The sequence below is a fragment of the Chelmon rostratus genome, chromosome 1 (genome assembly GCF_017976325.1).
Source record: "Chelmon rostratus isolate fCheRos1 chromosome 1, fCheRos1.pri, whole genome shotgun sequence".
Taxonomy (NCBI): domain Eukaryota; kingdom Metazoa; phylum Chordata; class Actinopteri; order Chaetodontiformes; family Chaetodontidae; genus Chelmon; species Chelmon rostratus.
The window spans coordinates 7,732,302-7,753,166 of NC_055658.1; the positions used below are offsets into that span (position 1 = coordinate 7,732,302).

The following is a 20,865-nucleotide window of genomic DNA, read 5'->3' on the forward strand; positions in this document are numbered from 1 at the left end:
TCTCTTCCTCAGACCTGAATCCTCAGGAGACTCTGCTGCATTTCTCAGCACGTCGAGGTCTTTTTCGGGTTACGAACTTCTTGCTGCAGCAGCCTGGAGCGAGAGAAGCACTGCAGTTGGCCAACAGAGCAGGCCACAGCCCCTCCACCGTTGCAGCCTTGCGAGGACATGAACGCCTCCACGAGCTCCTCATAAAGTAAGCACAAAGCTTGTAATGACTGTTTTAATTGTGGACTAATAACACGGTTCCCACTCCCACAAGACAAAAATGTAAAAACAACAGTGTCCACACTGTGTGACAGTGATACTAGCGCTGAGTTTCAGTGAACATTGCCCTCTTCTCTGTACAAATAGTTCCATGTCAACATATCAGAGGGCAGATGGCGTGGTTCGTCCAGGCCTGTTAGGGCAACCTTGTTTGTCTGTTGTCGTCACGGAACAATACAAGAATCCAAAGAACATCACCACGAAGCCTACTGCCTAGTTTAGCAGTGTCAGCTGCAGCCGGATAGCTGAGGACAAATTGAAAAGTTGTGGGCTGCCAGTATTGTTCCAAGAGACTCCAGAGAGATGGGGAACTATTCGCAACACACAAGCCTTGGCTACAACTTCTGTGTCTACTGACCTGTTGTAGTACCTCTCCACAACATTTCACTGTGTGCAACTTTGATCCACACACACTGCAGTGCTTTCTCTACAGAATTTAGTGGCGGAGGATGTAGGTGTTTTGTTTGCAGTTGTCAGGTATTATCCCTAACAATGCCTGAGTGACAAGTGAGGTCAGATTCTTTTTATCCCTTTATATTAAGACATTAAACTGCAGGGAACAAACAGCTTTTTGGTAAATGGAGTGAGACACGGCTTAAAGTGGAAATGGACCCTTTTTATTTGAAGCACCCCACTTATCTGCTGCAGAATAGTTTTCATTTAACTCAAAATGAAGATGCCACAAGCTGAAAGACAACTACCACTTAGCTCGCTCATTACCAAGCGTGCACTGCAAGTTGCCTTACAACTTACAGCTCCCTCTTTATGCGTTGGTAATTACATTTCCCTCATGAGAAGTGAAGTCACTTGCAGCCTGGCTGGTGACATCAACCACTGGGCCTCGCAGCTAAAGCAATCCACCCAGGATTACGCAAACAGATCTGGCAGACTGGGAGGTGTCTCCCCTTTAGAGCACTATCTTTATGAACAAAAACACTACACATACTTTCACTCCACAACGTACAGCACATGCTGCAGGGGGAGTGGAGTTTTTTAAGAAAGCTTATCGACTAGGAGTGGTCGTCATTTTGCTACTGGTAAGGAAAGGAACATTTGTGGATGACTGGCAGCAGCGTCTGGAATTTTTAACTTTTGCTAGCTACGTAGCTGCTTGACAGCTTCACTATAGGTTGCTTGATTACCTACTAAACTGCTAGAATAGACAAACAACCACAGCATTTGACCAATGGCCTTTCCCACTCTGGAGGAAAAAAATACAGCAATACACACGGATTGCCGAAAGAAAAGGGGGAGTGTGGATAGGATGATGTCACTGGTAAGACCTTTTTTTGAAGGCAGTTCATTGCTGTGTTAGCCAATCACACTACAGGCACTTTGGGATGATCTCAGTGTTTATTTCACGGCAGGGCTGAGACGGACACGGAGACGGACAAAGGGACTGAGATTGTCCAGCTGGTCTCTACGGACGCCAGGGTAGTTTGCCACTTCCCCAGGCTGAACACACACACTCTGACGCTGAGCATCCACCCCGGCCACGACCCTCCGACCCTTCAGAGGAGCGTGGAGCAGCTGCTGCACTTGATATGCCATCTCCATGCCAAGGTGAGTCATGCCACCCTGCCCCTTTAGCACACCAACTCTACTCACGTTGGCTTCACTCAGGGCCTGTGCTCCTGCTGAACATTGTTGGATTGTTTGTCTTTTCACTGCCCTCATTTTTTTAACCTTCAAGCTTAATTTGTATAACCGGTGGAACACCTTATGCAATCACGAAGTTGACGACTGATAAGAACTACATAGCACCTCTGTTGGTTTCTCTGCGGGAAAGGCTAACATTTATTCTTCTCGTTTTCTATATTCTTCAGAGAGTTTCTGTACTGGAGGTGCAGTTTGATTCACTGCATACAGCTGCTGAATGCTGTGATGGTGTAGAAACAGAGATAACCTGTCTGGAGCTACTACAGCAGCCGGCTCTAGCATCACAGTGCCTGGATGCAACAGGAGGGAGCTGGATAGAAAACTGCTCAGAGGAAAGCAGCAGTAGTGTTGACTGTGAACATGGTGAGTCTGGGAATGCAGAGAAAGACTGGAGTTTGTCTGTGAGTACTCCAGCATCAGAGGTACGTCCCCAGGAGCATGGCCTTGGCCAACCAGAGGACTGGGTGGGTCCTAGTTCAAACACTGAGAGAGATTACTGCCAAACGGAGGAGGAGGGAAGGGAGCAGCCTGTTGTTTCCACTCAGAGTTTGAGTTTGTGTGACAGAAGTGAAGGAGCACAGAGTGGGGCAGAAGGGGAAAGCCTCACTGTGGGAATCCTACCACCAGCAGGCTGTGATAAACAGGCAGGGGAAACTGATAGAGGACAGGCTGTGATCCGGGAAGGACAGGAGGCCACGAAGGGAAAGGAAATATCAGAGCAGGAAGAAGAGGGCAGCGCATCTAGAAGGAGGGAGGAGGAGACCAACTCAGAGTCAGCAGATCTTATAACGCCCAGTGGAGACACAAAAGTTTCCGTCATGGGCCAGTCCCCCTCATCAGAGGGCTCTGAGGGATCTGACACCTCTGATTCTGAAATGAAGGAGTGCTGTCAGGAAGGAGAGAATGTCAGGAAAGAAGAGGTGAAGCTTAGCCAGGAGCTCTGTCACAGGCTTTCTTTAGATGAGGAGAGGGCTGAGAGTGAATGGTTAACAGAGCCTGTATCAACCCCAGGGGACCTCCACAACCCATCACTGATAGACTGTGGTGATGTAATCGAGGAGCTTGACTCTGCTGTTCCACGTCTCTTGATAGAAGGGCTCCACGAGGGGGAACCTCCGCCAGACATAAACAGCCTGGAACAAAACCAGGAAACAGCTGTTGGGGATTACGCTACAGAGCAGCAGTGGGGCTTGGCTCCAGAAACTGGTTGTCATTCTGGGAATTGTGCTAGAACAGCCAGTGGTAAAGAGCTAGATAGTGAAGACATAGCTGAACCTTCTGGATACAGTATTGAAAGAAGCAGTTTGCCTAGTTGTGACGAGCCCAGTAACCCCAAGGAAGATATACGGACAGATCCATCACCTGAAATGACGTCCAGTCCCAGTAATAGAACTGCTGATCCTGATTCAGGGATGACCCATGGCATCTCCAGTGATGATGATGGCAGCTTCCGATCAGTCGGAAGCTCCACAACAGAGATATTCCACCCCACTCAGGACAATGCTAGTATGGAGGATCAGGACTTTCTTGAAACCAGGTTAGCAGAACCGCTCTCGACCGGATTCAAGATGGAGGAACAAAATGATTTAAAAGCTGGTGAAAACCAAGAACATTCACTAGCTGTGGACGCAGGGCTCCCCTCAGGGCTGAGCAGTGGCAGTGCACTGACAGCAACAGACTGCAGCCAGACTGGCACTGAGCCTGAATTACAACTGTCACCCAGCCTCCAGACAATGGAGGCTTTGAATACTGAGGAGACAGGAGAGAATCTCACTCCAGAACTTTCCAAAGAGTATCTGTCCTTAGGACTGGCCTTGTCAGAGAGTGGGAACCCTGCAATGGTGAAATTTGATAAAAGTGGAACTGAAGAGACCAGCGACTCTGAACCGAATGCAGGGATTGAGCATTTGGCATCAGAGGTCACCAGTAGGGTCTTATTAAAACCCAGTCCACCTGTTGTAGAAGAATGTGAAGTGATTGACCCAGTTGCAGAAGACCATCGACCAACACAGGCCGGTGATAAATCTGCAGTGGACCCAGCTGGAAAGAGCGGAGATGTGCATTTGGTGCTACAACAACCCAATCAGGATAATTTGGAGATGACGACAGATGAAAGGTCACCTGATGACGGATTAAGGCACTCAAAAAATCAGACTGATGTATCTTCATCACAAGGTGTCACTCCACTTTCAGACAGTGCTGATGTCAATGCCTTGGAAGTTGAACCACTGTCTCCAAACGATGGAGCATCTGGTGAACCTCATGTTGAGACTGAGATGACTGCAAATCCAAAGACGCTCGACACAGTGGATGGAGCCTCACAAAGTGCAATTCAAGGTGGGCAAACCCTGATTTATTTCCGTCCCAGATCTGGTTTATTCTAGTTCCACACACTCACTATATCACAGGGCAATATGTTTGTCAAAGTCTTATTCCTAAACAAATATGCTAAATCAGATTCAGTCCTCCTCGTGATTAATGGCAATTGCTCCACAAAGCTAAATGCAATGTAGCTCACCACGGCTGTGCTCACAGAGGTTTTCTGTAGTGACATTCTGTAGTGATGTATTGCTGTTGTGAAGATTTGCTTTGCTTTCTGTCATTCTGCTTTTTCAGTGCCAGTATTATCGCTCTAATGAGGATTTAATAACTATTTAGATTTCATTTTTTATTGATAAATTGGTTATTTAAAAAACACTTTTGTCTAACATGTGACATTTACACTGATACACTGTGATGTGTTATATAACAGGATATACTGAGCTAGTTGATAGCTTTGATACCTTAGGCCACGTATAGTCTGACAACACTTTGTTTATATTCATATGTTCTGTGTTTGCCTCTGTCTCATGCACCCATGCACACTCTGGCTTACAGTATACTGAATGTCAGCAGGCCTAGTCACATTACCAATGCATGTGACCAAGTCTCAGATGCACAGCAAGAAGGCTGGGTTCTCTTTAAAAAACACACACAAGCTAGCTGATGTAAGCAGGCAGCAGAAAGTGAGAGTCTCTCTTCTCTAAGTGAACTTCCAGCAATCCTCTGTAGGCAATTTTCACTCATCAGGAACTGTATTGGACCCAAGTCCAATAAAGAAGGGTCAAGGGCAAGGCTGTTGCTGTGCGTCACACAGAGGGGTGTCATTATGAACAAGGGGATATATTTACAGCCTGACAGTGGTAAAGCATCAGGTAACGTCAGAGGTGATCAGAGACAAGCTTCGCTTTGCGTCGCTTGGAGGAGGGGTTTAGCAAGGGTCACTTTCAAATGGTGATTGTCCTTACGGAAAATTTTCCTTGCAGGAAAGCTTTGACATGAAAACTATAGACACAAATTGCTATGTCACTATTAACGCACATTCAAACTCCTCAGTGTATCGAAGGTGTAGGCATACAAGTCTTATTTCCTTTCACTCCAAACACTTGTTATTGAATCCTGTATTTGGAGATTGGTCTTCAGACTGATTTGTGTTGTATGCATTTCTCCAGCGGTGGAAGGTATCATGTATGAAGAAACTGGAACTGGTGCAGGGGAGGAAGAGAATGGCCCAACAGATGAAACAGACGTCATCACGGTAAGCTTAAAGTCTCTAACTCCATCAAGCTCTGTTCTGTTCTAGATTTAGGTTTGATCAACACGAGTCTACTGTAAATTCTTACCTGTTAGTATTTGGAAATTTTCCAGTTACGCTTACCTCTGTCCCTTACATTTAGTCAACACTATATCCTAAAATCACCACTAGGCAACAACTTGAGGCATGAAACTTAAGCTGAGTAGATCTTGTTCACAGCAGATATTTTGACTAGTCAAACACAGATGGACCTAATAACATCACTAATTGCTGCATAACAATGTTATTAGCTCCACCTGTGCTTTTCTTGCCCTCGCCATGACAAATCAAAATTTCTGCTGTGAGAAAGGTCTCTAAATCTGATTCATGTAGGAACTACAAAGCAACAGGAATGCTCTGATGCCAGCAAGGCTATCAAGTACTCTGACTTAAAATAAGTACATCAAGAGATCTATTACAACAGAAATACAGACAGCATGCTGAGAGCCTGAATATGACTGTTGGATAACTTTCATTGTTTGGCATGATAAGTCAGCAAACTGGTTTGTAATAACCATGCATCTGTAGATTTAAAGTTACGCTTGCACTTTATCTGAACAACAGAATTTAATGAGGATTATGCATGAGAAGAAGCGTGTCATTAAATGTTCAGTGAAGTTCATTTGGAGCCTTTTTGTTCCTGGTGTTCCCAGAATTTCTCCCGAGTGTTTTGTTGTGTAGAAGGAAAGTCTGTTGTTATCGTGTTCCTGAGTGTCAAATGTTAAATCTACACAGAGAATCGTATGCAGGGGTCATTAGTTTTTCCCTTGCTTAAACAGTGGCACCATTTAGCATTTATTCAAACACTTTTGCAGTAGTAACCGTGAATTGCAAAATATATCCAGGAAAGAATGGCAAAAATTTTCAGGGAGAAGGAATGGCAGCTGCTTACAAGCAGCTTGATATGCCAACTAGAGATTTGCAGGGAGTTCAGGAATAAAGCTGTCTGGAACATTTTTCCCTCTCAGTAAAATCTCTCAATTTGTCTGCTTTTTGAAAATCTATTACCTTTTGGAGTGTCCTTAAGTATGACCTGTTCATTTACTTTACTGTAAAATGCAACGGGATCTCCCTCCCTCGTCCCATGGGAGTCATGTTATGCAGTTCATGTACTGTCTCAGCTAAGCACATGGATGCGATCTTTAGCAGACAAGGCTTGACTCTGAAATGTTGCTGACTGACAGATTCCTCAGCAGCCATAGACTGGAGTGGCTCTGCTTATTCCTGGGTTGCGGTTTAGGTCAGTGGCTTGTTCTAAATGCCAGATGTTTGACTGCAGAAGGATGTGCGCAGCCTGCAGGACACTGGGGTCGCCAGCAGAGAGCGATGTAGCCTCAGAGGCATTGTTGAAGGTTTTTCCCTTCCACTGGAGAGAGAATTTAATGACCTGCCATTTGATCCTGTTGAAATCTCCTGTAATTTCTATGATGAACAAGTAATTTGGAGTTATGCTGGTGTTGAGTAAACTGTAGTGCTGTATGAGCTGAGGTGAAGAAATTGCATGTTCACATACTGGAGATGTATCCTCAAAACATATCTTCAGCATTTAGTTTGTTATTTTATTTGAATAGAATATCTAGACGTTAAGTGTCTGAAATGTAATTTTAAGATATAAAATAGTTATCATTAGAGCAATCATCATCAACCATCATGATTTATATTACACTCTTATCATAAGATGTGATTATTTTCTTAATGAAATTAAAGAAACCTAAGCAAAAAGATTAAAAAATGGGCAATCTGAATTATATATGGAGGTCATAAAACTCCCAACAACAGAAGGAGAATAAAACTGACTGGGTCACAGAATCTAAATGACCGCATTGAGTACTTTTCTTTTATGCAAGACTTTTGCTTCTAATGGTGTATTTTTACTGTAGTATTTGTACTTATAATTAAGTAAAGCATCTGAATACTTCCTCCACCACTGGCAATACCTACTGGAAGAGTAAGTAAGTAAGTAAGTAAGGTTAAATGTGCAGCTTTCAAGGCCTGTGCAGTAAACGCATTTGGCCACCAGCGTTGCTTTTATTTACGCAGGGAGTGGCTGTATTCACAGCTTTGTTCTGTAGCAATGCTGTCAATGCAGCGGTAGCTTTGGAGAGGACAATTTAACAGCCATATTCATTTTTGAGGGTTCACGGCTCCTCAAGTGAGTGAACTTCACAGCCAAGGGCCAAAACGGTCTAGCAATATAACATAATGTGATATAATATATGCTGTACTATAGCCTGTATTGTATATCACCAGACTGGCCATGCTTGACATCTCTGCTGTATCAGCAGAACTTGTAGCTATCGTTTGTTCTGTTATACAGAAGTTAAAAAAAAACAAAACAAAACAAACAAAGACCAAAGGGAGTTTTTTTTTTTTTTTAATGACTGTGTTATGATGCCCCTAACATAATAAGATGCATCTCGTTTAGTGAAGATAGATGAGATGCAAATTTGGAGAATTAATTCCACATATTCAGTGAACAGGACATCATCCTTGGTCAAGAGTAATTTTACCGCAGCGTCAGTTACTGATGAGAAAAATCTGCCAACTCATTAATTACTACGGTGTGAAAGAGTGTGAAAAATGTTTAGTCTTAAGTCAGTGAAAGAGCAACTTTGGTGTGTGTGTGTGTGTGTGTGTGTGTGTGTGTGTGTGTGTGTGTGTGTGTGTGTTTGTGTTTGTGCGTGCGTGCGTGCGTGCGTGCGCGTGTGCATGCGTGTGTGTGTGTGGACAGATTACAGAGTGACACCACCTGGGGAGTTGTTTGGGCAGTAAATGGGCTCCACTTACTTTTTTGTCTGTACACTTTAAACTACAGCAGAGCAGTATGGAGATACACAAATTTAGCACTAGCAGCAATTTCTATTCAAAGTGTATATGTTCTGTGCAAATCTGTGGTCCATCTGGTTCAATGGATCCATCACAGTGTCTCCCTGAACACTGAAACACCTGGAGCTCTGTGAAGGTCAGAGTTTGGATTAGGGCAGAGTTTGATTTGTTTGTGGCTACCTGGATTCACACCCTTATGCTATTGGCCAGCTAAGGCCAGGACCTGATGTCAAAGCTGGATTCTCATGTCAAGGACTACCCACAGGCTGGCTGTAGGGACTACCACACATTTACATGGATCTCAATACCATCCAGGAGGTGCTTAACTGCAGTGTGCAGGCTGTCGCTGAACCCCAGGAGTGTACTGTAAGTTTGATTTTTGGAGGTGGTGGGAACTTTTGTGATTTTGTATCCATATCACACAGGCCTAGACACAATACATCACATGAGGCAAAATTATCTGAAGTGCCATCTGCAATGGGGAGAAGCTGGCCAACTCTAACTTTTCCCCTCATGGATATGTAAGTGATATCATTTGTACTGCCATAACATCACTCCCAGCTTTTTTCAACACGGCCACCAGACAGAAGTGCCCCCAGAAGGCGCTTCACAGGTGGCGTCAATCCTCATCCAGCAGGGGGTGTTGAATCTCAGCAGCATAAGCTCTGATGATTGGATAACATTAACTGAAGTCATAATGCCCTACTGTCATCTGTGCCACTCAAACAATGTCCTACTTCAGCTGGCTGATTTACAGGATCAGAGAGAAAGAGAGACATTCACAGCCTCATTGAAAAAGAGAGAGAGAAAACAGAGAGAGCAAAGGCATGAGTCAGGCAGAGTCAGGAGAGAAGTTGAGAGGCGACAGAGGAAAAGAAAAGGGAGGGAGGGAAGAAGAGAAGGAGGGAGGGAGTAGAGCTGGAGTCTGGGAGAAGACTGCTTCTGTGGCCAGATGTGAAGCTTAGCAGACAGCTTCAGCTCTCCTCAACAGTGTTTCTGCTGGATTTTAACCTTCTGTTCAGCAAATCTGCTCCGGATATTTAAGGGAAAATGTATGAACGACACAAGCGGAGGTACAGCCTCTGTGCCAAAGGAGAGAGAGCTGTAGACGTGGTTTTGATTAAGGTAGGCTGCGTATCCGCACTCTCAAACAAAGTTGCTTGGTGTGATAATACTGCTACTGCTACAGTAATAACAGTCATTTGAACAGAGGCTGTGATACCTAGTTGTTAAGTGCTTCAAACTGATAAAAATAATGGCAAAAGCAAAAGGGAATCAGAATAGGGTAAGAAATATAAAATCAGGACTGAAATAATAAAAGTAGCACGTTAAAGGGAGGTTGACGATGACATTATTACATCAAGTGAAGTCCATTAAAGAGAGTTTTGTGAAGTAATTTAGCAGCTGAAGCTCCTCAGACTCAGTTTTTAATGACCTGATCACACTTGTTCTGAAAAGCTGTCCAGAAAAAGTTACTTCTTAAGTAAAACATAATCATAACTGTCACCAAAGGCTTCAACATGTTTGGGCAAACCTGCAGTCGTCTGCCAGGGATGCTGTGATGGGTTTTGCTGTGTTGCACCCTGGGAGATGATTGCATGGTTGTTGATAGTGGCCCTCCAGACACAGAGTGCTGATTATTTTGGGGTGGAGTGCGGTTTCTGGATGTACGCTGCATGGGTATGCTCCATGTGACACTAAGACAGATGCCTGTACTCTGTCCATCTCTGTGGAATAACTGTGTATGAAACTTAATGAGGCTCAGATAGTTAAAGGTCTTTTTGGGATTACTTGGTCAGGCTAGTGGGTGCTTGTCTGAAAGACTATAAAGCTAAAACAGAATACAAAGTCCACTGATGTTCTTAGTTGGGACAGTTTGCTCTCTCTCAAAGGTCTTATTACTGTACCGTAACAGCCCTGTGTCAAACCATTTGTACTGGGTGTTCTATGGAATCTTTCTACATGAGATCTTTATAGCACTCAAAAATGCTATTTAAAGCCCAAATTGCACTACATATAAGAACCCTTCATGCCATTTTTCCACTGTGACTTGGGTGTTTCTTTTGGCTGCAGCACAGCAGTTAGTCCTGTTGATTGTTGGTGTTGTTCATCATAAGAAGTTTCCTTCCAGTACACAGTGATGAATCTGCTCCAACCAAGGCTTGTACTTATGCAGGTAGTTTAGCTCATGAGCATTGTACATGGTTGGATCAGATGTTTCGGATTAACAGATGCCTCCTAACAGATGTACTACACATATTCTTCAGTAGGAGTCTTATATGTATACTTACCAAAATGATTTTATTCTAATCATTTTCTTTGTGATGCCGCTCTGCTCCGTCCCTCCTGCTTATCGAATGACCAGCTGTCACTTTTGTTGCCATGTCAAACAATCATTTGTGGTCGGTCGGCCCACCACTTTGGTCCAGACTGAAATATCTCAACACCAATTTAATGGATTAGCATGAAGTTTGGTACAAACATCCATGCATCCACAGGATAAATTGTAATAACTCTGGAGATCTACTGACTTTTCATCCAGTGGCATCACCAGTTAAAAATTTCACTCTGTCCAGCACTTTAATTTATGACCAAATGCTTTCTAAAGTAATGACATTCTGATCAGCCTCTGCTGTATTTTGTGTTAGGCGCTTATTAGCGATTATTAGCACCTAATTACACCTGCGAAACATCAGCATGTTAACATTGTCTTAGTGCACATGTTAGCACACTGGCATTAGCATTTGGCTCAAAGCGCCACTGTGCTATATAAGCAGCCTCACAGAGCTGCTAGCATGGCGTTAGACTCTTGTCTTGTGTTCTGAGTAGCAAACATAGGGAGTGAATGTCATTCATTCATTTTGTCATTCTGATTGTTCATACTGATATTTACTGATGTTATTCTGTATATACGACGTTTGTTGCCTGTCTGTCAGTCCTGGAACAGGCGTCCCTCCACTGTTGCTTCTCCTGAGGCTGCTTCCGATTCTTCCCTGTTAAAGGGTTCTTCTTGGGTTTTTGATTTGGTTTTTCCTTTTCTGAATTGAGTGTCTAAGGATAGATGATGTTTTATGATGTACAGATTAGAAATCCCTTGAAGCAAATTTGTGATTAATGATATTTGGCTGTATAAATATAATTGATTAGACTTGAACAACTATAAAGGGGATAAAACTTGTATTAGTTATAATCTAAACTAATAACCACTGACTGGCGTTTAATTATTATGCATAAACTAAGCTATGAACTACATCACTGTAGATGTTTAATGTGTCCTACAGTAAGTCTTGTTGACCGTCACACTGTCTGCTGCCTGTGACATCTGGAAGCAGAGTAGAGCAGACTGGGAGGTACTGAGAGGAAAATACTGTATCTATGAAGTGGGTTGCTCTGGTGTATTTAACACCTCTCTTCAGTCTATTGTCACTTTCTAAACTTGTTCCTGATGTCAGCTCCTCCTTTCACCCGAGGGCTGAAATAGCAGGTATGATCGCGTGTGTGCGTGCGTGTGCGTGTGTGTGTGTGTGCCTGCGTGCATGAAAGAGCAAGGGAGAGGAAAGAAAGTGAGTGCGATATGATGGTGTGGGAAAAAGGCAGTGCCGGTCTAACGGTTTCCTCTGGCCTCAGATGGAAACAGGCACTTGGCCAAATGACTTCATTCCAACCAGCATTTCACATCCCAACATCTCTTCTGGCCTGAAGTCACAAAACACATCATAGTTCCACTTACCAAGTGCAGAAACTGTGAATAAGCCTTTATACTAACTAACTAATGTAGTGCTAATAGTACAGTATAAACAGTTCAAGCACAAGCAACAGTCCGGGAAATAACAAATGTCCAAATCGTCTTTTCCTTTTTGGCCACTTATTTCCTCCTTTACTGCATTTCTAGCATTCTTGATCATTTTATGCTAACAGAAATAGTTATTCCCGCTGCAGTCAAAGCGCTGCTATCTCTGACTCTTGACTCCTTTGGAGATCTGCTATCTGAATATCATTCTACAGTTCTTAAAGGAAATACTTGTAAATAAAACAATCCAGTTGTGTCCAACTTATTAAAAAAGACCATCAGATCAACCAGATGACCCTGATCCAGGCCTCCACCATGCTGAAATGTTCTTCAGCAAAACACTGTCCCTGTCAGCTCCACCTGTGCACTATTCTGTAGCTGACCGTGGCCTCTCTGTGGAGGGAGGTTAGAGTGATTGCAGTAAAGGAAGTGCTTCGTAATTGGTCCTAAAGTATAAAATAAAATCCAAAACAAAGCCTGGGGTGCAGTTGGGTCATGGTCTGACAGGTGAAATGTTTGCTTTTATCCTTTTCAAGTGTTCGGCAAAGTTGAATTCCGTGCACCTCCAAGGTGCAGCAGAGAATAGCCTTGCCCTCGGGTCTGCTGCCAGAGATCAGACTGTGTGAACATACCTGGCTGGAAACAGTCATTCAGTCATTCAGTCAGCCATGGCATCCTTCAGTGCTGCAGAACCTCTTTGGCTGCCTGCCTGTTTAGAAAAAAAAGCAGCAGTCCAAGTCCTGCCTGCCCCAGCACACACACACCAGCCCGCCTTTTTATTTTTAAACCAGATGTGTTTTTACTGGGTACTGTGTAGATTCCCCCGACGCTACAAATATGCACTGCACTGCTCAGGCTCCAGGCTGCCAGCTTTCAGAGGGGGGATCAGTTCTTCTCTCGCTGGCTGACTGACTGGTTTGCAGGCCTGCTAACTGGCTGCACAAAAAGCACTTCTTTGATGAATGTTTGGATGACTGACTGGTTAAATGGGCACCTGCTGACTGGTTGTGCCTCTTGGCATGTTTTGGACAAAACATACGTACCTCCTTACCTTTGCTACATGTCCAACCCAACTGTGTCCCTTCCTCCACATAACCATTGCCTATTTTTAATTTAAAAAGACATTGAAGGTGAGATTACTGTTGATCTCAGTGGATGTTTTGCTGGAGTCACAAAAATGACTAGAACATAAGAGAAAAGAATCTTATCTGCTGTCTTTTCAGTGTCTAAGGCGGTGACAGGTTGTTGTCCAGAGACACAATTCCAACTGTCCTTAAGCAAATCAGTGACTTTTGAGGCAGCTTCAGGGTTGCTATGCAACTGGCGTCACTGAATTGAATGACGAGTTTTGAGTTGAGATATAAGTTGATCCTGTGATTGATATCGCACAAGGCTGAGCTGTATTCTCTCATTTTTCAACCATGTGGTCACCATTTCACCAAATAATATGAAGTGCAGCACACTGCCACATGATTAAATATGTAACTTGCATGAAAAGCAAGTATATCCACATGTATCAAAGTATCCACTTTATGTCCCGTCATTCTTAAGACTGCAGTTCATTACATGATCAGTGCCAAAGCACACTGAAGCAGTGCTGGTGGCTCAGGGTGTGTAAACAGTCTATTAAACACTTAAAGCTGCTGTCTCCTTTAGTTTGGCCTTAATCTGTATTTCATTCAGGGTCCTTTGTTTCTATTTGAAGTTCTGCTGTCACTGCTCTGCTGTAAGGTCAAGCCATGTAGCCTTTTCTAATTTGTTGCAACACTGGCAATCATTTAACTTCTGAGCAGAACCTGTGCATGCATTTATGTGTGTGTGTGTGTCGGCGCCCTCTGTGACCAACTAATCTTTCCTCGTCAGCGTGTTTGTTCTCTCTCAGCGGGCTCTGTTTGATATCTGAACACAGCTGTGAGAAAATAAAAAGCCTGTGTGTCCTGCATGCGCCTGCATGTGTGTGTGTGATTTTTCTTTTGTGTGCACGCGAGACTTGAAAGTGAAAAAAGAAGCGTGTTTGTTCTATGTGTGCATGCATGCAACCCTGTTGGCCGATGGAGCTACATATACATGGTGCCAGTTGGTATGCAAGTGCCTGTCACTGTGTTTGTAGGCATGCAAAAGTGTATGGTCACAGTGGGTACTTTGACACACACACGCACACACACACTCACCACTCCCAGGCCTGGACAACAGAGCTCAGTGTTTCCCTGGGTCTCAGCAGCCTTGTCAGTAGTGTGCTCTGGGACAGTTGAGCCTTAGTTGTTTAGAAACTGAGCTCAGCCCCCTCACCCCCAAAGCATTCTGGGAGGGTCAACCTTCCTAGTTGGTTGGGACTCACTCATCCTCCTCTGTCTTATGTCTTTGATTTGTTTTTAACCTCCTGACTTGTCTCATTTTGTTTCTGTCTCTGTTCTCCATTTTCTCAGTAACCGCAGTGTGTATGTGCTCTAGTTTAGTTTTGACTTGTTTCCTTCCTTTTATTTGCAGCAGTCACTTTTTTTGTGACATTGTCTTATAGAGTGTAGATCGACAACTTTGAATCCTGTGTGGGAATGGCGGACTTGCCGCGTTCCATGAAAACTGCTATTTAGTGAGGAAATTTCAGTGTGTAGACACATTGAAAGGCTATTGCTGAAAAATGTGGCCCATAAATTGAATAAAAGCATACATACGTCTGATTTCATAAACAGCTTAAAATCATTTATCATGCAGAAATACACACAAATACAACATTTGAGAAGACCCTGAGCTTTGGAAAAGTGTACTTTAGCATTTTTCACATTTTTTTGCATAGTCTATAGTTTGCGATTAATTCTAAAAAGAATTGCTGGAGCCTCTGCTGGTTGCCTGGCAACCTTATGGTGACTAGAGTGCAGGAAAAGTGTGCCTGTAAGTTGACAGAGTTGAGTGAGTGCGTGTGTGTGTGTAAAATGATGATACATTACTTTTTTTTTTTTTTTTTTTACTCCAGTGCTTTTGCTCTCTGCACTCTCATTCAGTCTGAAGAATAAATATCTGCTTGTATCTTAGTTTAACTCACGCCAGGATTTTTTTTTCATTCAAGTACTTCTCTGCATCACAGAAAAATGTTTAACTGTACTAATTAAGCAGAGAACTGTTCACGCCCATTGATCAGATAAAAGAGACAGGATCCATATACATATGCAGTGCAGTGGAAGGAGAACACACAGTGTCAGTGTGATGTGATTGAAACTCAGAGTTGACTTGATGGCCCGTAGTGGAACAGAGTCTTTGTTTTGTTGTTACCTTTCGATCAGAGGCCCGTTTATACCACGTCTGAAGTTTCCTTTGTACAAGTCTTACACACTCAGGTTTAAAAGGCCGTGCTAAAGCCTGTAGATCTGAGCCAGGCTTAACCTGGGTTTACTGGGGTTAAGAGTTAAATGGGAAGAATTAAGGAGGGGAGGAAACAAGCTACAGTAGGAAGAAAAGAAAGAAGAAACCATCGAAGAAGAACATACCATAAATATCTATGCTTTTAGCGTTACAGTAAGTTTAGCTCAGTTCAGAAATCACTTGACCTCTAAAAAAAGCCATGTTTTCAACCAACAAGACTTGTGTAATGAGGGTCTCTGCTGAAGAGCTTGATCTTGACAACCTGGCTTTGTTACTAGCTAATCTGTTTTTGCTTTACCCTGTTTGTATGAGGGACACATTCAGAATCAAAGCTCGTCGTCTTTATCTACACGCCGTTGACGGAGTTCATTAAAACACAGTGAGCTTCTCTGAGTCTCTGTTCGCTTCACATTCAGAGCTGTCAGTCAAATCTGCATGGCTTCAGCCAAACTGTTGAAGCTTTTGTGTTGCGGGGGGTGGGGGTTGGGCTGTGGCTTTTGTAGCTAAAACCAACTCTCTCACTCACATACACACACACACACACACACACACACACAAACATGCGCGCACACACACACAGCTGCAGAGGAAGCAGAGCCCCAGCGTTGTGAGTTCACAGCCGACCACAGATCTCACAGAGGGTGTGTGTGTGTGTGTGTGTGTGTGTGTGTGTTTGAGTTGAGTTGGTGTCAGTGTGACTGTGAATTCTGAAGGCTGCAAACAGACCAAAGTTAGATCTTTCCAAACAGTTTCTCTCAGAGATGGAGCTGGAGTGCAGCTACTGAATCCAATGAATACTCTTACGCATGCTTTTATAAAGGGTGTCTTATCGTTCTCTCCCATCCTGTGTACCGAGCAACACTTCCTAGCTGCCACGCTGGTCTGCATCATTATTTCTTTGTGGGTGATGATCACATGCTGCTGAGGCTGATTCAGTGTCTTCCTGTTCCTCTGTAGATCCACCGAGACAGAGAGGCGTCGTTCCATCAGCCCTGCAACACTCTCCACTCAGGTAAGAGGGACTGTTTAATTCTGGTGTTCTGACCTTTCTGGTGAGGAAGGGGTGTGAATTCAAATGATTTTTTGGTACATGTTTTTATTTTTTAATCTCAGAGGATTAATGTATATGCTGTAAACCATGCTTAGGTTGCTTTCCCATCATGTGTTGAAGTTGGTCATGTATGCATTATTGTTGATGTGAGAAGACACCCTACCTTTTGCCCTATGAAGCCCATTTGTTTGAAGCAAATTGATGTTTGGCCTGGTGACTTTTCACAGAAGTCTGGTGGAATGTCTCTCATACAAAGCAAAGGCACATGCATAATTTGAGCCCCAGCATTTGGACAACAGCTCTTTCTTGTTGGATTCAATACTGTAAAAATAGCAGCCTCTGTATGCCAGGAAATTGAAACCATCAGACATCATTTAGCTTGTCTGAAATGCCAAGACTTCAACCAATATGAGATTTTGCAGCCACATGCGGCAATGACGCCTCTGATATTCTCTGAGAGTATTTTATTTTATTGTTTGGCCATTTTCACAACAAGGAACTTCAAGTATTCAATATTTCACCCTGCAGTTTTGACCAAGATGATTTCTGAAACTACACATAAACTAGACTATACTATACTGTAGACATGATGTGAATGGTAATTAATGTAAATAGCTAATACCTTTTAATTAACCAACCTGTCATCTAGAGTTGGAGATCTGCTGTTGAATTTGTCGTTTTGGCTGGACTGCCTGAGTGCTGTAATGGTAATCAAACCTGACTGAACATATCAAATCGTTGTATTTACACTTGTTGGACATGCTCAGAGACTACTAGCTATGGTTTTTTTAAGAGTTCCTCTTTAAAGATATATAGCAGAACAGAGGCCTCACATCAGGCACTGAATAGGTGAGGCCTTACACTAAGACAGAAGACAGCTGGCTAAAACATACTAAGCAACTTTGAAGTGTGTGAATAAATGAGTTAAAAGTTTGTATGTGGTGTTTTGGTGATTTGGTTTGGTTTTGATGAGCAGGGCCTTGGTTTCGCATCAGTAGTTTTAGTAGAAAACACACAAGGACGTGCGTGCACACCAGAAGCTCGGAGATGATGTGATACATATTTCTGCCAGCTACACAGGGTGGTAACAGCTGGAGGTGTTCCAGTTGACCCTTTTTGTGTTTCAGTTGATCCCGTAGTGCTTTTGGAAGTGACCCTGTACAGTAACAGAGCTAATAATCGCTGGTGCCAGGGGTGTCTCAGAGAAACAGCAGGGCGGACTGTAGAAGCCTGGTGGTAAGAGACGTGCTGTGAGCTCAGCAGCAGTGCCTATAGTTATAGTTATAGTTAAGCTAACAGTAGGCTGCTCTTAGTTAAACATGTCAAACATTATCTTGGCTAACGTATGTCTTACAAAGATTTCGTCCTCACCTTAGTTTAGTTTAATTTGTTTTTGTCTCTGTGTCTGTTTTGTAGAGCTTGTTGTTTTAACTAGACCAAGTCTCTACAACCAAGCTAGCAGCTCTTTAACGCGGCAAAGCAGTGCTTTGAGCTAGATGCTAATGTGCTGACAATGAAAAGGTCTACATTCTGAACTTTAACAGGTCATTCCTGGGTTAGATGTACTGTACTTCCCTAGACCCACGCCGCTAGTGTGGCTAAAAACAGCATTAGCTCACTCGTCATTTCACCAAACAGTTGATTGTTGCAGCTGTGGCTGTACTTCAGTTGGCATATGGGAGATGATTGTAGGAGAAAATTTTAGACGTGGACATACGTGTGTGTGAGTGTATCTACTTTATTATTACATAATTTTATTAATTCTTGATAAAGCTAACTCCTGTGATAAACCCTGATACATCACAAAACGGAGAGAAAACTGTCCGATGGTATTTTTGTCTGTTATGTTTGTTTGCTGGGGTATAACGTAACTTTATGGAGTCTTGGGAATATTTCACATCATCAGAGACAGTCTAAGGCAGGCATGTCCAAACTATTCCACAAGGGCCATGTGGCTGCAGGTTTTTCGTTCCAACCAAGGAGGAGCACACCAGGCTGGACTCATTTAATCAGCTGATCTCAGTCTTCAGCTGATAATTAGGTGACCTCTTGATTGGTTGGAACAAAAACCTGCAGCCACATGGTCCTTTATGGAATAGTTTGGACATGCCTGGTCTAAGGTGAATCCTATATTTCTTCACTGCAGAAGCTTCGGCATTTTTTGATCAATACGATAAGAAGAGAAATAAGGATTTCTTTTCTAAATTCTGGGCATAATAAGATTCAGCTTTTTTTTTCTTTTTATGCAATTAATACTCAAGTATTTTAAGTAATAATCGACAGATTGATCAGCTATCAAAATAGTCGTTAGTTGCTGCCCTAATGCACATGCACATGGTTGTATTTAAACAAATCAACACTCTCTTGTGTTGATGCGTGACGTTGACAGGTCGTGGCACATTCCTTGCAAATATATTGCTTTAGTTAGTACTATAAGCCAAAATTCTGATTTTTTTTGTGGTTACTTGAATATTGGCATTTTGGATTCGGCTCTAATTTGGAACCAAATCTCGGTTCCCAAATCTGTAGTGAGATAAGAAAAAAGGATTCTTTGACCTCCGTAAGACGAGTATGTTTGCTGAGAGACCAGTCTCTATAAAAAAAAGACCAACAGATCCATGAGCTGGATAAGGCTGAGAACAGACTGCCTTTTATCTGTGGTGGAAAGAGATGAAACATCACTCTGTCAGACACAGAACAAGAGAAACGGGGTCTTAATGGATGAAATGAAGAAATACAGAGTGAAAGAACGGAAACAAAGATGGCAGCAGAATGATGAAGAAAGAGGGGGAAAAAACGAATATCTCCCTCAGGGCGCCCCAGATAGATCACCTGTTGCTCACCACAGTGGCCTGTGTTCAATTCCAACCCAGAGCCCTTTGCTGTATGTCACCCCCCTGCCCCACCCCCCCACTGAACCCATCCACCTCCTTCAGCTTCTTTCTCTTTCTCGGGTTATTTCTGACACATGTTAGTTATAGACTAGGTTACAGACTTGAATAAAGTCATGATACTTGTGATCAGTACAATGGCAGGGCCGAGACCTCATTGATACTTTGCTCTGCTTGCGGGTTACAAGTATCAGTCAGTGTTTAATCATATTGTCTGACCCGTTCCTGCTTGCATATTTTCTGTATATGTTAATATCAACTCAGCAAATCATTCTACATAGAAAATTAAGTGATATATTGTACAAAGTCTGTGTTCATAAAGCTCAGATGGAACTGAAGAGCGCTTTATTTACAAGCATTGTGCAAAACCTTAGTTTGGTGACTGAATGCATACATTTCATTTGACGAGTTGATACACACAAAAAAACATGAGCTGAAGCCTCCTCACATGTGTAGAATACGCTGTGTAATTTCTGTGATGCGCAATGGACCTGGATCTGCATCCCATGTTGAGAGTCATGCAGTGTTGCTTCTAATGTTCCCTGACATTACATTTATCATGGGGGAAGCCATGACCTGTTTAGCTCAACTCGATTCAGTAACACTTATTTATTTAGGACGAGACATGCTGGTTGTGCATTAGGTTCAAGGCAAAAATAGTAACAAAGATATAGGAGCAAATGGTGGTCATTGCAGTACAGTTTGGTTAAATAGTGTACTCTCTAAAACATGATCAAGGAAGACAGATTTTTACTTCAGTGGAAAAGGGAAGCTATATGTCAACAGCCTTTCATTATGCATGAACATTTTTTGAAGATTTCTCATAAAGGTTTAATTTTGTGTGTTGCTCAGACTAAATATACCATAGCTGATTATGAGACCATTCCGTTTAACTTGTTACAACCCCATAAAAGCACAAGCGGCTGCTCTGCTTTGAGGACTTCAACAAGAAGCGAATTTGGTGCGACACACTTTGTGTTGTTCAGACCTCAAAGTGCATCTATGTGATCAGCCCCCAGGGCTTCTCAGCTTTGTAGAGAGACTGACTGGCACACAAAGCACACTCCTGTCTGCAAAAAGTCAGCCCAGTTGCACAAATTTAACAAGTCATGTCCTTAGAAAATACAGGACAAGAAATGTAAGGGTATGAGGAAAAATAAATAAGTTTTTATCTGGAAGCGCAGATAAAATCTGCAGTTAGGGAAAACACTTACGGTAGCCTCAGTGGCAACTTATCTCGACTAACAGTCTGAAAATGTGTAGAGATGAGTGTTTTGAGACAGGGAGGCCTGATGGATACCCTATCTTGTCTGTAATTTTTTACCATTCACTGCTTCAGACTGGATGATTTGTTTGGATCATATCTGCATTGCAATTTCTCTTCTGCCGCATTCATCTAACAACACACATT

The 20,865-nt window shown here is 42.9% G+C and overlaps 1 protein-coding gene across 4 annotated transcripts in view; it reads left to right on the forward strand.

Annotated features, from left to right (window-relative positions):
* LOC121621934 (A-kinase anchor protein 13) overlaps positions 1–20,865 on the forward strand; it is a 98,254-nt gene that overhangs the window by 32,811 nt on the left and 44,578 nt on the right. For all 4 annotated transcript variants that reach the window (XM_041958712.1, XM_041958793.1, XM_041958880.1 and 1 more), the window contains exons 6-10: positions 13–196; positions 1,635–1,830; positions 2,094–4,263; positions 5,418–5,503; positions 16,470–16,524. In XM_041958712.1, coding sequence (XP_041814646.1) covers positions 13–196; positions 1,635–1,830; positions 2,094–4,263; positions 5,418–5,503; positions 16,470–16,524 — 2,691 coding nt within the window. The remainder of the gene's footprint in view (positions 1–12; positions 197–1,634; positions 1,831–2,093; positions 4,264–5,417; positions 5,504–16,469; positions 16,525–20,865) is intronic.